The 16,898-nt window shown below is 34.9% G+C and overlaps 1 protein-coding gene across 4 annotated transcripts in view; it reads left to right on the top strand.

Moving 5' to 3' along the window:
- Positions 1–16,898, top strand: part of ZC2HC1A (zinc finger C2HC-type containing 1A) — a 59,106-nt gene that overhangs the window by 29,619 nt on the left and 12,589 nt on the right. For 2 of the 4 annotated variants that reach the window (XM_047783704.1, XM_047783702.1), the window contains exons 6-7: positions 7,618–7,717; positions 8,325–8,424. In XM_047783704.1, coding sequence (XP_047639660.1) covers positions 7,618–7,717; positions 8,325–8,424 — 200 coding nt within the window. The remainder of the gene's footprint in view (positions 1–7,617; positions 7,718–8,324; positions 8,425–16,898) is intronic. The other 2 variants (XM_047783705.1, XM_047783703.1) reach the window with 1 other exon arrangement.

Here is a 16,898-nt window from a genome sequence, read left to right as displayed (position 1 = left end):
TAGCCTGGGAACCTCCATATGCCACAGGAGCAGCCCTAGAAAAGGTAAAAAGACCAAAAAAAAAAAAAAATTCCCTGATTAATTATAATAGCCTTGTAGATATATTGTAGGACCATTCTGTGTACACAATCATGTCCCCTGTAAATCAGGACAGTTTTACTACCTCTTCTCCATTCTGTATTTATTTTTTTTTAAATAATTTATTGCATTAGCTAGAATTTTCAGTCTAATGTTAAAGTGGTGAGAGTGGATTCCTTGCCTTGTTCCTGTTCTTGGGTGAAAAAAACACAGTTTTTCACCATCGAGTATGATGTTGCTATAGATTTTTGTCAGTGCCCTTTGTCAGGCTGAGAAAGTTCTATTTGCTAAGAGTTCTTTTTTGAATTCTGTTGAGTACTCTTTATTGAAATAATTTTTTTCTCACGCTCTTTATATGCAGTTGCACTTACTTATTTTCAGATGTTAAACCAACTTTGTATTCCATGAATAAATTCCATTTCATTATGATTTATTGCCCTTTTTATGTACTATGGGATTTTATATGCAAACATTTTTTTTTTGGCTATACCTGTGGCATATGGGAGTTCCCAGGCCAGGGATCAAATCCAAGCTGCAGGTGCAGCCTACGCCACAGCTGTGCAATGCCAGATCCTGAACCCACTGTGCTGGACCAGGGATCAAACCTGCACCACCACAAAAACAATGCTTAATCCTTAAGCTGCTGCACTACAGCGTGAACTCCTATATGCTAAAATTTATATAAGAATTATTATATCTGTGCTCACAAGCGGTATGGGTCTGCAGTTCTCTTCTTTTGATATTTTTAGCTGGTCTCGGTATCGGGGTAATACTGGCCTCGTATGGATTTGCAGTTACTTTCTCCTCCATTGCCTGAAAGAGTTTTTGTAAATTCTTTTTTTGTACAGTTTTATAGTATTGGTATTATTCCTATTGTTTTTGTTTGCTAAAATTCATTTGGAAACTATCTAGGTATGGGTTTTTCTTTTTTCAGAGATTTTCAACTACCTCATTTTCTTGAGTAGATATTAAAGCTGTCCAGATTTTAATTTCTTCTGGTGTCATTATTGACAGTTTGCATCTTTTAAGTAATTTGTTTATGTAAGTAGGTTTATTGACCTAAGGTATTCACTTATTAACATGTGTAGAAGTTGTAGTGATATCTATTTTTCATTCCTAATATAAGTTTTCATTTTTTTCTCTCTGATTAGCCTTTCCCTTTGATTATTCTATCTGGAGATTTATCAGTTTTATTACATCTTTTCAAAGAAACAGTTTTTGGTTGTTGCTCTAGCATTGCTGTAGTTAATCTTTAATAACCTTAATATGTGGGGTTTTTTTCCTTATTACTCAGGTCAAAACATTTTTAAATTTGTGACTTCTTTTACTCATATTTTATTCAAATATGAGTTATTTACTTCCAGATTCAGTTGTCCCTTGGTATCCTTGGAGGATTGGTTCCAGGACACCCTCTTACGTGTGCATGCGCGTGCGCACACACACACACACACACACACACACACACACTCTCTCTCTCTCTCTCTCTCTCTCTCTTCCTGTCCCACCAAGGATAAGTCCCTTATATAAAATCACATAGTATTTGCATATAACCTACATTCTCTCCACATACTTTAAATAATCTCTGGACTACTTATATTATCTAATACAATGTAAATGCTATGTAAATAGTTGTAAATACAATGTAAATGCTATGTAAATAGTTGCATGCTTGTGGTAAATTAAAGCTTTGCTTTATGGAACTTTTGGATTTTTTTTTTTTTTTTTGACTTGGTTGAATCCATGGTTGCAGAACCTATGGATATAGGAGGGCCAACTAAATTTGGAACTTTTCTAGTTGTTTTATTTTTATGGGTGTTTTTGTTTTAATTTAATTCTGTTGTGGTCTGAGGACATACTTTGTAAAATTTTCATCTTATTGAGACTTGTTTTCTTGACTAGCATGTGGTGGTCTTTAGTGAATGTTCTGTGGCATGTAAAAAAACAAAGAGTGTATTCTGAAGCTGTTGGGTATAAAATTTTATAAATGTCAGTCAGGTTAAGGTGACTCCTAGTTTTATTCAGATCTTCCATGTTCTTTTGCCTTTTTTGTTTCATCAGTTACTACAAGAAACTTTAACTGTGTTGTGGATTTTTCTATCCTTCATTAATTTTGCTAGCTTTTACTTCAAGTAATTTGTATTTCTCTTACTATTTAATGCGTTTACATTTATAATTTGTTATGTCTTCCACATTTATTGACCCTTTCATCATATGGAGTGTCCCTTTTTGTCTTTGGCAACATTCTTTGTTTTGAAATTTTTTCATCAATAATATATAACCACTTCAGCCGAATTATGCTTATTTTCTTTCTATTCTCTAACCTAATATGCATTTCTGCATCTCCTGTAGACATCCTATACTTTTTCTTTTAATCCAGTCTGATAACCCCAACCTGTTTGTTTTTGTTTTGTTTTTGTTTTTTAGGGCCGAACCTGCGACATATGGAGGTTCCCAGGCTAGGGGTCGAATGGGAGCTGTAGCCGAGGGCCTGCCATAGCCACAGCAATGTGGGATCCAAGCTGCATCTGCGACCTATACCACAGCTCATAACAACACCAGATCCTTAACCCACTGAGCAAGGCCAGGGATTGAACCCGCAACCTCATGGTTCCTAGTTAGATTAATTTCTGCTGTGCCATGGTGGGAACTCCAAATAACCTCACCCTGTTTGTTGAAGTATTTTGGCTTTTCCATTTAATGTTTAATTCTTGATATGTTGTGTTTAAGTCTGCCATGTTGCTATTGATTTTCTATTTTTTCTTTTTTGTTTTTGTTTTTTGATTCTTTTGTTACTTTTTCATTCTCTCCTGTTTTAGTAAAAGACGTTTTATTTTTCTCTGTGGCTTTCTAGTCATAAGCCCTTGTAATTTTTTTTTTTTGTCTTTTTGCCATTTCTTGGGCCGCTTCGTGGCATATGGAAGTTCCCAGGCTAGGGGTCTAATTGGAGCTGTAGCTGCTGGCCTACAGCCACAGCAACACAGGGATCCGAGCCACACCTGCAACCTAGACCACAGCTCATGGCAACGCCGGATCCTCAACCCACTGAACAAGGCCAGGGGTCAAACCTGCAACGTCATGGTTTCTAGTCGGATTCGTTAACCACTGAGCCATGACGGGAACTCCATAGCCCTTATAATTTTTAAAATGCTTTCTTTAAGAATAACAAAATGCGTCTTTAACTTAACTTTGTCTATGGATATGTTTGTATCCCTCTCATCTTAGTGCAGTTGTAAATACATAAAACTGTGTAGAAATTATACCATCAATACTCTTGATGTGTATTGTTATGTGTATACTCACTACTTTAAAAGTTGTCTTTTAAAGAAATCAGGAGAAAATAAATACATGAATATATATTTATACATATTATTGACATAAATGTGTTTACACGTACATGTATATATTTTGCATTGTACATTTACTCATATTTTCATTTCAAGACATCTTCATTTCCTACTAATTTCAGTTGTCGTATTTTGTCATTTCTCTTCAGCCTGAAGAAGTTTCTTTACCCTTCTAATAGTACAGATCTGCTGACAATGAATTTTATTTTTGGTTATCTGAAAGAAATAACTATATTTTACTTTCATTTCTCTATTGAGATTATCTATATGTTACCATACTTCCCTTTAATTTTTTTGTTTGTTTGTTTTTTAATGGCTACTCTCATGGCATGTGGAAGTTGCTGGGCCAGGAATTGAATCTGAGCTACAGCCGCAACTTGTGTCCACTGTAGCTGCAGCAGCAGTAGATCCTTTAACCCACTGCGCCGGGCCAAGGATCAAACCCACACCTCCACAGTGACCAGAACTGCTGCAGTCATAGAGTCATATTCTTAATCCACTGCACCATAGTGAGAATTCCCCTTTAATTCTTATGTATATGTTTTTATTTTTTTAACATATTTATAGTAACTATTTTGAGGTTTTTATTTATTTTTTAATGACCACTCCTGCAGGATATGGAAGTTCCTGGGCCAGGGGTTGAGCTGCAGCTGGGGCCTGCCCCACAGCCAAGGCAGTACTGGATCTGAGCCTCACCTGTGACCTGCACCACAGCTTGTCACAACACTATATCCTTAACCCACTGAGCAAGTCCAGGGAGCAAACCCACATCCTCACAGAGACAACATTAAGTCCTTAACCTATAGAGCCACATGGGAACTCCTATTTTGAAGTTCTTAATTGCAAAATCTAACAAACCTATGCTTACTTGGAGTCAGTTTCTGTTGACTATTTTTGTTTTTCCTTTTCTTTCCATGTTTTTCCAATCTCTTAAAATCTTTTTTTTTAAATCCTCTTTTAAAAATGATTACCTATGGGAGGATTATACAGCTGCTTCGCTCCTCCACCATTGAGTTGAGTTTGTATTTGTTACTGTATTTTTAATTTCTTGAAGTTGACTTTTTCTAAATTTCTGTGTTAACATTTTATAGTTTCTAGTTCTCTGTTAATATTCTCACAGTTGTCTTCTATTTCTTGGAGTGTAGTAAGCATAATCATTTTATATTACTGTGTCTGATAGCTATATATCACGTGACCTTTATGGATAATTGTCTTGCTTGTTTTCCTCATGTCGTTAATTATTACTGACCATTTTCCACTCTTGCCCTTTAAAAGTTATTCATGAGGATTATTCTTATGAAGTGCCTTCTTCCAGGGAAGATTTTTTTACATGTTTCTTCCAGGTATTTAAGAGTTCTACCAGTCTGAAATCACTTTAAATTCAATTATTCGCTTTAGTTTGCTTGTCCACTTAGTAATGCATAACCATATAGCAAATCCATGTGATGGCCAGACTCTTCTTGCAGTCCCACCCAGTCTTGGCTCGACACTTCTTTCTCCTCTCATTTGACATTCACTGCTTTTCAAATGATTTTTTATAATTTTTCTAAGCATTTTTATTTTTTTAGTTGAGGGATTGGTTCAAATAGTGCCTTCTATCTTTTTATCAGAAATGAATGCCCTCTACATTCATTAAGCTTTTCCCAATTTAAGTAAAAATTCTCTGTAAACGTAAATACTTTTCCAAGGAAATTTGTTAGATTTGTGATTTGTATAAAAACACATGAAATAATCACCTCACAGACATTTACATGATGAATGAAAGAAACATAACTTGAGCACAACTCTAAATAATAGATTTTGTTCTTATCATTAAAATGAATTTATACAAAATTGTTGCTAGCTAGAGTCATTCTCAGAGCCTACCAGTAGAATTTGCTTGTACAGTATCTGTTGTACAATAGATAAAATACAGCTCAATAAGGAAGGAGTCATATTATCTAGGTCAGGGGAACAGCAAGCTACTGAGAGGCAGGTGAATGTTTTAAACAAGAAGCATTCGGAGTAGTATGAGGATTCAGTAAGGAAACTAACCTGACTAGTCCTGGTTGAGAGTAATAGGAAATATTATAGGAAATAAGTAAGATTAGGCTAGGTTCTGGTCATCTCAGAAAACCTGACAAAAAATTAAGTAAAATTGTAGGAGACCTAATCTAGAGGGGAGAAGACAAAGCACCTTTTGAAAGGAATATTCTGCCTTTTTCTGTTTGTAAGCCATTAAGTTAATAATGGTAATTCCTAAAATGTGTGTAAAAATCTTTAGTCTTAGTGTATAATGCTGTCAAGACACTCTCTACCTAAAACTTGAACTCTCAGTACAAAAGACACATACAAGCACCTTTTATTAATGCTAATCATTTTGCCTTGTTTTTGGTAATTAGCACAATATGAGTGGGTCATCAATCTTGTTTCTTAATCCAGTTTTATTGGCTGTATTTCTAGTGGACATGTCTCTAAATAATATTTTGACCAGTCTTTGTTAGGTGTTTTCGATTTTGTTAGTTTTCAAGTCTTTCCTAATGTCTTCATTGGAATTTTAGTGGGAGAGATTTATATTAACCAGATGCTCTTTTAAACAAGAAATACCTCTTAAGTTTTCAAAGAAACAGTGTCTTAAATGACTCATCTCCAAAGTCTCCGAGTCATTTTTTCATTTGATAGATAGGTATTGAAGGTTTTCTAGTTGTCAGGTACTTAAGAAATTATAATTTCTGGCATAATTCTGCCAGATGGGCATGCTGTGTGTGTGTGTGTGTGTGTGTGTGTGTGTGTGTGTGTGTGTGTGTGTGTGAGTGTGTGACCCTATTACCAAGATTTATTTTTGTAAGAGGTCAAAAACTGAATTTTGAAGAGTTACTGTGTTTCAGTTTAAAATTTGTATTTAGGAGTTCCCGTCGTGGCGCAGTGGTTAACGAATCTGACTAGGAACCACGAGGTTGTGGGTTCGATCCCTGCCCTTGCTCAGTGGGTTAAGGATCCGGCGTTGTCGTGAGCTGTGGTGTAGGTTGCAGACGTGGCTTGGATCTGGCGTTGCTCTGGCCGTGGTGTATGCCGGCAGCTACAGCTCCGATTTGACCCCTAGCCTGGGAACCTCCATATGCGGCAGGAGCAACCCTAGAAAAGGCAAAAAGACCAAAAATAAATAAATAAATAAATAAAATAAAATTTGCATTTAGCCAGCAGTTTTTGGTAGTGACACATCTTAAATTTTGTATTGATTATTGGTTATAAATATGGTTTGATTTTTGAAAATTAGGTTTAAAACCAGTTTTTCTCATAAAGTCCAGAGCAGTCTCAATAATACATTCATCTCAAGTACACATGCAAGCACATTAATCACCTTTTAGTTGGAGCATAGGGCTAAAATCAAGGTGATGTGAGTTTTAATTCCTGTCTGTTAAGTTGTAATGTAACCCTGCGCAAGTTTATTTCTTTATGTTGGAGTGGGTGATCAGTGAGATACTTTGGTATTCAGTAACAGAGCAAATTTAGCTCAAATAAGAGACAGTAAAATAAAATTAATGGTGACATTCCTTTAGAAAGTGGAGGAAAAATGAAAATAAACAAGATAAGCTGAAATATCCTAATTTTTGTCAGCCCATATCCCATTCATATAACATGGTATGGTTGAGGTTATTAAAGCCAGAATTAGCTCTTTCTATCTATATTGGAGCCATCCATTAACAGCTATTATAAAACTTATTCAGACCAATATGTACTCGTAGGAATTTTTATCTGTAAGAAATATGACTGGATTATATATAATGAAATATAAAACCACACCCAGGAACATGTGAAAATCTTGACCTTTAAAGCTGTGCCACTAATTGAGCGTCATTGGGCATTTCTAAGCTTTTTCCGTTAATATTTATTTGAAGTTTAAAATCTTAACATTGAGGAAATTTTTTCCGTTTGATGCATTTTGTTTTTCGTTTAACTGGGAAATGTTTTCTTAGTTTATTTTAGCAGTGGAACGTCTGAGCCAAACTTTTAGTACTCCAGTTTTGAAAAAAAACATATTTTGGGAAACCTCTCTCTGACATGATATGTTTTAATCTACACTTTCTCAATTTGGATATTTCAGTAGCTAATAAAAAGATTGCTCATTTAAGGGAATGTGCACTTTTGAAAGTACAATCCGTAATCAAAAAGTGATGTTGATAAAATATTTTATTTTTTATTTTCATTATTTTAGTATAAGCCGCCTGCACTTAAAAAGTCAAATTCTCCTGGAACCACCTCATCAGGATCTTCACGATTACCACAACCAAGTGGAACTAGCAAAACTGTTGTAGGTAATGAGATCTATAAAATAACTCGATTTTTTTTTTTAAACAGTGTCAATAAGGAAGGAAACAAAGATTGTTTTCTATTGTGGATTATTAAAAGTAGATTTATAATTAGGATGAGATGTTGAAGATCAGTAGTTTGGTAGTAGTTTGGATAAAAATAAAGTACCTTTCAGTAGCTTATACTCTAGATATTTTATAGTCCTTGTTTTTCAGTTTAAATGTCTGTCCTTGATGTTATTGACATATTATCTTCTTAGAGCAGTTGAACAAATTTCCGTACTTCTTTGACCACAGTGTTTTTCTGCTTATATCTGCTTGTACCTCTTTGAACTTGAGAGTTATCCTTAATAGACAGATATTATGGTTTGAAGAAGATATTTATTACTGAAGTATACCTTTCTTTATTTGTAAATTGTGAGAAAGAAATGTAGAAATTAGAAATGAAGGATGCTGTATGTTCTCTTGAAATTTTATTTAATTTTTTTTCTTATTTGATAACTCTCTCTGATTTATTGCCACAAACATTTATTGCCACTAAAGCATTTTCCTTGTCAGATGCTCTGTTTTATGTGATTTTTCTTTTTCAGAGTGTATTGTTTTTTATTATAAGGTGTTCCTTCAGGTAAAATGTCTTCAGGTAGCAGCTCTTTGGGAAACAAACTTCAGACCTTGTCTCCCTCCCATAAAGGGATACCAGCTCCTCATGTAGGGTAAGTCTACATGGAATTTAATTTATTAGTGATATACACGCATATATACATTATACTAAGGTTTTATTAAGTAATTGGCTTTTATGTAATCTTAGTTTTCTTTCTAAATTTGTCTTTTAATATATTGCTGGTCAGGAGTTCCCACACTACCGTTGAGGTTCTAAATTAGTCTGACCAGTTTGGAAGAAAATCTGGTGGCATTTATCAAGAGCCTTAAAATATTCATATTATCAATTGAATAAATTTACTTCTGGGACTCTAGTCTAAGGAAATCACTTAAAATATGAAAGATTTTTATAATAACCACTATTAAGCATGTATCAGGCATTGTGCTAGGCATCTTTTAAAACATTATTTTCATTTAACCGTCTCACTGCCATAGGATGAGGGGATCAGAGAAGCAAAGTAATTTGCTCAAAACCACACAGCTGTTGCGAATTGGAAGCAGGAGTTCTCTTGAGGCTCAGTGGCTCATGGATCCAGAGTTATAACTGCTATGGCTCTGCTTACAGCTGTGGCACAGGTTTGATTCCTGGCCTGGAAATTTCTGCATGCAATGGGTGCAGCCAAAAAAGAAAAGAGAGAATTGGGAGCAGGATACAAATTGGAGTCTCTCTGGCTGCTCTAAACATTGATCTCTTTTCATATGGTTTTGTTATAATGTAAAAAATAAAATAAAATCACCTAAATACCAAGCTTTGGCAATTTATGAAAATCTACAAAAGGATATTATATAGTCATAAAATATATGTACGTTTTATTTATTTACTTATTTATTTATTTTTGTCTTTTTGCCTTTTCTAGGGCCACTCCTATGGCATATGGAGGCTCCCAGGCTAAGGGTCTAATTGGAGCTGTAGCTGCCGGCCTATGCCACAGCAACGTGGGATCCAATCTGTGTCTGCAACCTACACCACAGCTCACGGCAATGCCAGATCCTTAACCCACTGAGCAAGGCCAGGGATTGAACCCGCAGCCTCATGATTCCTTGTCGGATTCTTTAACCACTGAGCCACGACGGGAACTCCATATGTTCCTTTTTTAAAAAAGATAATTCTGCTGTTACAGTTGTAGTATGCAGGATACAAAGTTCATGTATACTACTTTGATAGAAACTGTAAAAATGTATGTAGACAAAAAGAGAAAATATGCTGAAATATTAACAATGGGTGATTCCTTTCCTTTTATTTAATACTTTTTAAACTTTCTACAGTTTTATATACATGGCTTTTAATAAAGAAGCATAAGTAAGCTTTCAACAATTAATGTGGGAAAATTTGTTGTAACATTTGAGTTTTTTTTTTCTTTCTTTTTTTTTTTTTTTTAAGGCTGCACCCACAGCATATGGGAGTTCCCAGGCTAGGAGTTGAATTGAGCTTCAGCTGCTGGCAACACCAGATCCAAGCCATGTCTGTGACCTGCACCCCAGCTCATGGCAACACCAGACCCATAACCTACTGAGTGGGGCCAGGGTTCGAACCTGTGTCCTTATGGATATTAGTTGGGTTCTTTACCACTGAACCACAATGGGAACTCCTTTTTTTTAAAGGGTCACTAGAGATTTTAATAGGAATACTCATATTCCAGTAGAAACTCACTTTCCTTTTTGATAAATTAGCAAATTAAAGGATTGCCATGCCATGTGATGATTAGAATGAGGTCTTATGTCTTTATCTTTACAGTTACTGATAAAGACATAATTTTGGAAATACAGCACCTGTTACAGCACTTATTTTCAGATATAGGTTATCACTTTGTTTTCAGTGTAGGAAATATATATGATGGTATCTATCATATGAGACTATTATTTCCAGTTTGGATCATGTAGAGGGTGTAAGACTTAGGAATTTAATGTAGCTATCATTGTAGAAAAAGAAAAAGGTCAACTAACAAGATCTGATTAAATACAATTTTTTTTTTTTTTGGTCTTTTGTCTTTTTTGTCTTTTTGTCTGTTGTTGTTGTTGTTGTTGTTGCTATTTCTTGGGCCGCTCCCCCGGCATATGGAGATTCCCAGGCTAGGGGTTGAATCGGAGCTGTAGCCACCGGCCAACGCCAGAGCCACAGCAACGCGGGATCCGAGCGGCGTCTGCAACCTACACCACAGCTCACGGCAACGCCGGATCGTTAACCCACTGAGCAAGGGCAGGGACTGAACCCGCAGCCTCATGGTTCCTAGTCGGATTCGTTAACCACTGTGCCACGACGGGAACTCCAAATCCAATTTTTTTTTTTCCTCTTTTTGTTGTCTTTCTAAAAAGAAGAGACCGCTATCCTTGGTAATGAGATGTGTTATTAGTAGAATATGTGATTGAAAAATAAAAGGTTCTTATCTTCCAGTACTAAAAAACTTTTTTTTTTTTACATCTCTGAGTTGACTCATTAGATATTTAGCTAAAATATAGATGTAGCAGTACATTTTAACTTTCCAAATGATAGTTTCATTTACAGTTGATTATTAATGAAAGTCTGTTATTTTTTTAGTACCTCTCCTATCATACTGGTAATTTTATCAGTTGGCAATATTAAGTTGTACTGACACCCTGCATTTTTAATAGGACATGTGAAGCTGACTGGTAAAATGAAAAAGATTATATTGACTTTGGATTAGAAAACTAGACTTCTAGATCCTACTTTTGTCACTAAGGAGCTATATGACTTTGTGCATATCTCTTTTCTCTGTCTTGCTCTGACAACTTTTTGTGAACCTACTTAAAACCTCAGTAACTGATCTAAAAAAAAAAATCTTCCTAACATTTATTGATTGCTTGGAGAAATGTTTCTACTAAAAGCAGACTTTGGACACAATAATTTTCTAAGTTATACACTGCTATAATGCTGTAAATTTTTGGTTGTCCAATATTATGTTAAACTGTCAAACTAGTTATGTTTAAATTCCAGTTGTCCATTCTATATATGATCCTTATGTGTTAAAGGAGTGTTTCCAACTATTGGAACAAGAATGATATGTGCTCCTGACAATATATTAACTGGAATATTATTATATTACTAAGTTGAGTAGAACCATTCATGGCCGTCTATTTAGTGGCAGAACTTGTTACGTTATTAGAATTATTGAGGTAATGATTTGTCTGTTTCCCTTACTAGATTGTAAGCTCTGTGATGACAAAGCTCTGTGCCTTGCTTACAGATGTAAATACAGAATGTTGTATAATGCTTGGTACATAGGCACACAAATTTTTGGTGAATGTATGAAAAAGAGTAAATTCCTCATATGTCAACCTTTTGGCACATCACAGAATCATGGTTCTGGCACTAGTAAGAAAATTACTTGATAAGGAAAATTCAGGATTGAGTAAAGAATTAAGACGTATGGTTAGCTGTAATGTTCTAGAAATTGAACATCTTCTGAGATTGGTAAAATGGAGTCATTTTAATGGCTTGGAATTATTTAAAGCCTGGTGTGTATATCTGTATTGTGGTCACCTTTAATCATACGTACCGGTTACCTGTAGTATTTAGCATATATTGGAGTCATACCACCAAAAAATTTATATCTTATTACTCAGGAAAATTCTCATATGTTTGATAATTAACTTCTAGAGAACCTGTGAGTCAACAGATTTTAATAGAATTTTTTTGAAAGCAAAACATATCCCCAGTTGAAGTTTTTTTTTTTTTTTCTAATGCTAAAAGATGATTTTTCTTTACTCCTTGGAGATTTTTAGAAGTATGATGAAACACAGAGTTTTTAAATAAATACTGCCACACTGAATTGTGTCAGAGAGTTTACATGGTTATGCCTTGAACTGTGTTTTCTCTGGTTTATTACTGGCTTAAATGGCTATTTCAACTGATAATTTTCTTTCTTTTTCTTTTTTCTTTTCTTTTTTTTTTTTTTTTTTTTTTTTTTTTGACTCTCTAGGGCCTTACCATCAATATGTGGAGATTTCCAGGCTAGGGGTTGAATTGGAGCCTACACCACAGCCACAGAAATACCAGTTCTGAGCTGAGTTTGCAACCTACACCACAGCTCATGGCAGTGCCAGATCCTTAACCCACTGAGCTAGGCCAGGGATTGAACCTGCATCCTTATGGATGCTAGTCAGATTTGTTTCCCCTCAGCAATGCCGGGAACTCCTCAACCAAGAATTTTCAATAGCTAAAATATCCATTTTCAAAGATTTACTTCTCTTCAGTTACTGTGAAAAATAGGAATTTACTTTGGAGATAGGCTATAATAGGTGTGTTAAAACTTGAAAAATGGAATGCATGTAAGGAGCATTTCTTAGTTTAAAACAAAAGAAATTGGTTTCTCATACTTTATAATAATAAAAGTAATAAATAAATGTCTAGTTTTAAAGTATATTTTTGTATGAGTGGAAACAGGCTTTTTTCCAAAGCCAGTTTTTTGATGTTTGTGGTTTGTGTAGATCACTATTTAGATTTTTATTAGCTTTTTATTATTGATTTAGAAATGCCTCAAACAACCTAGAATTGCAGAGTTTGGCTTCTTATGTGGATAACAATGATTTAGGCTATTGGATTAGGGAAGCTAACTACCATGGAATTGAGATACTAAATTATTTTTATAGGATTGATGAGTTTAGGATCAAAAGTAGAAGTATGACATGTTTCAAAGTTTTGAGTGCCCCAGAACATCATAACTATGGATGTCTACAAAGATACAAAATACCAATTGGTAAATTTTCCCCCAATATTGTTTCTTTTTAGTTTATCTGCTCTGCTTATTATAGTTACATAGGACTGAGTAGTTTATTTCTTAAGAATTCAGTCTTATGGTATCAGCAGTAAACAAGGACCTTTGCTAGGTTAAAGTTTATCTCAAATTAGAAAGAGATATTGTTGCCAAATATTTAAAATCTCATTCAGCTCTGAATATATGGAAACCTGCCAAACTGTTGTTCCTTTCTAGATATACTATTCATATCATGGCAATTACATGCAATTAGAGATTTAAAAAAAAAAAAAAAAAGGTCAAGATTGAATAGTTTATCACCTGCAAAAGTATATTAGCTTGAGAAAAAGTAATGTACTTTTGTCTAAGAATACAGGGTAATGTAGTGATAGTTATCACAGCTCTTTATGATAATGTAGTGATAGTTATCACAGCTCTTTATGATAAAATTTAAAAGATCACCATGAGATCTGGCCTTCGTTTAGATTTTCAAAATCTTAAAATACTGACATTCTCTCATGTATGGAATTTTGCCTTTCTTTTTTTTTAATATTTTGTCTTTTTGCCTTTTCTAGGGTCACTTCCACGGCATATGGAGGTTCCCAAGCTAGGGGTCCAATCGGAGCTGTAGCCACCGGCCTATGCCAGAGCCACAGCAACGCGGGATCCAAGCTGCATCTGTGACCTGCACCATAGCTTACATCAGCACCAGATCCTTAACCCACTGAGCTAGGCCAAGGATCGAACCCGCAACCTCATGGTTCCTAATCGGATTCATTAACCACTGTGCCACAACGGGAACTCCGATTTTTGCCTTTTTAAAGAAGGTAGTCTTTTTGAACTATGAACTGAGAGTCAAATCCTCCCCAATAACGGTTTTTATTGGAACATGGCTGCACCCAATTTTTTATATATTGTCTATGGCTGCTTTCATGCTAGAGTGGCAAAGTTGAATGTTTGTGATAGAGACAGTATAGCCCACAAAGCCTAAAGTATTTACTGTCTGACCTTTCACAGGAAGGAAAAGTTTGCCACTTCCTCTTGTAGAGTAAGTTATCATAGGAATTAGATATTTATAATTTGGAGGTATAGGTTTTAAGGATTATTCGTTTATTCCCAAGGATGGAACTGTTTTTGTCATGTGGAATACCTAGGAAGTTTGGTCATAGACTAATGTTCTGTAGAACCAAAAGATTTTTTAAAAAACATTTATTAATCCATTCAGACACATTTCTGTGATTGAAAGGACAGTGAGGGATTAAAAATACACTTTCATGTTGACTCTGAACAAATCTATGTGCCAATTTAAGAACATACTATTGAATTTCATATGGGAACTCTATGTTATGTGTATCAGAATGCTTAATCTGCACCAAGTTTATGCTATGTAGATATACTTGATTGGCTTCAGATACCTTTTTTTCCATAATGGCAGCAAGACTATGGAATGGATTTGCTTATTCATGCTGTAATTTTTCTCAGTCCTTGAGTATCATTGTCATTACTGAATTAGACCCTTTAAAAGAAAAATAGGAAGTACCCATCTTGGCTCAGCAGGTTTCAAACCCAACTAGTGGCCATGAGGATGTGAGTTTGATCCCTGGCCCCACTCTGGGTTAAGGATCCAGCATTGCTCTAAGCTGTGGCATAGGTCACAGATGCGACTCAGATTTGGCATTGCTGTGGCTGTGGTGTAGGCTGCCAGCTGCAGCTCTGATTCAAACCCTAGCCTGGGAATTTCCATATGCCACAATTTTGGCCCTAAAAAAGCAAAAAAAAAGCATAGTCACTCTAAAAACTTTGATACCGATAGTTCCATCATTATTAGCAAATTGAAATTGTATTTCTAAAACTTTGTGAATAATATAAAAATATATAATAAAGTAGATTTCTCATTGTGCTCTCCCAAAATTTGTCAAAAGTTTTTTTTTTTTCAGATATATACCCAGGAATGGAATTGTGTTTTTAGTTTTTGAAAAACCTCCATGCTGTTCTCCACAAGGGCTATGCCAATTTACATTTTCACCAACAGTGAACAAAGTTTCCTTTTCTCCACATCCTCACCAACATTTGTTACTTGTGGTCTTTTTGATGGTAGCCCTTCTGACAGGCATGAGTTGATAGCTCTTGGTGGTTTTGATTTGCGTTTCTCTGATGAGTAATGATGTTGAGCATCTTTTCATGTACCTCTTGGCCATCTGTATGTCTTCTATGAAAAAAAAATATCTCCTCGGGTCTGTGCCTTTTTTTTAATTGGGTTGTTTGTTTTTTTGATGTTGAGTTGTATGAACTGTTTCTTTTGGATATTATCCCCTTATTGGTCATATCATTTGCAGATATTTTCTCTCATTCAATAGGTTAGCCTTTTGTTTTGTCAGTGGTTTCCTTTGGTATGCAAAAGCCTTTAATTAGTTCCTGGGATAATTCTTCAATTTATTTAATTATTCTAACATTAACTATTATTTCATGGTATTTAAAATATATATGTAATCAAGATTATATATATAAAAATACATATATAAGTACATTCATATAAAATTATATTAAGGTTATATAAAATACATTTTTGTATACATTATACAGTCTTGATTACATTATGAGATTTTAAATTTTCATTTTTGTATGGTTTATATCTTGATAATAACAGCATAATAGTAGCAAATTATTGCTAAATAATATTTTTTTACTGAAAAAAAAATCTTTATTTTTTTGTTACTCACGAATTTATCACATCTGTAGTTATATAATGCTCATAACAAACCAGTTTTACAGGATTTCCATCCTATAACCCAAGCGTATCCCCCACCCCCCAAATTGTCTCCTCTGGAGACCATAAGTTTTTCACTGTCTGTGAAGTCAGCATCTGTTCTGCAAGGAAGTTCAGTCTGTCCTTTTTTCAAATTCCATATGTCAGTAAAAGCATTTGATGTTGGTGTCTCACTGTATGGCTGACTTCACTTAGTATGATAACTTCTAGGTTCATCCATGTTGCTAAAAATGCTGGTATTTCGTTCCTTTCAGTGGCTGAGTAATATTCCATTGTGTGTATGTACCACATCTTCTTGATCCACTCCTCTGTCGATGGACATTTAGGTTGTTTCCATGTCTTGGCTATTGTAAATAGTGCTGCAATGAACATCGGAGTACCTGTATCTTTGTGAGTCATGGTTTTCTCTGGATAGATGCCCAGGAGTGGGATTGCTGGATCAAATGGTAGTTCTATTTTTAGTTTTCTGAGGAATCTCCATACTGTTTTCCACAGTGGTTGCACCAATGTACGATCTCACCAACAGTGTACTAGGGTTCCTTTTTCTCCACATCCTCTCCAGCACTTATTGTTTGTAGACTTTTTGATGATGGCCATTCTGGCTGGTGTTAGGTGGTACCTCACAGTGGTTTTGATTTGGATTTCTCTAATGATGAGTGATGTTGAACACCTTTTCATGTGTTTTTTGGCCATCTGCATGTCATCTTTGGAGAACTGTCTGTTTAGATCTTCTGCCCATTTTTGGATGGGGTTGTTTGTTTTTTTGGTATGAGCTGAAAAAACAAGATCTTTCATTTCTTCAATCTCAAACATTTTAGAAATTTTTTTACAAGCACATATATTTAATGCAGGCATTTAAAAAATTCTTTACAATGTTTTAAATAGTGTGATGTAAACACCTAATGTTAGCACCATTGCCCACAAAGTATTAATATCAACTTTTACAGCAAAATGCCTGCCATGTATGGGATACTGAAGGAACAAAAAGTGGATAAAATTTGTCCCTCCTTAGAGATCATTATTATCAAGAGAAGGAACAGGTTCTTTT

This window comes from Phacochoerus africanus, chromosome 6 (assembly GCF_016906955.1).
Source record: "Phacochoerus africanus isolate WHEZ1 chromosome 6, ROS_Pafr_v1, whole genome shotgun sequence".
In the NCBI taxonomy this organism is placed as follows: Eukaryota; Metazoa; Chordata; class Mammalia; order Artiodactyla; family Suidae; genus Phacochoerus; species Phacochoerus africanus.
The sequence above is the reverse complement of the archived record's forward strand: the minus strand, read 5'-3'. Positions and strand labels throughout refer to the sequence as shown.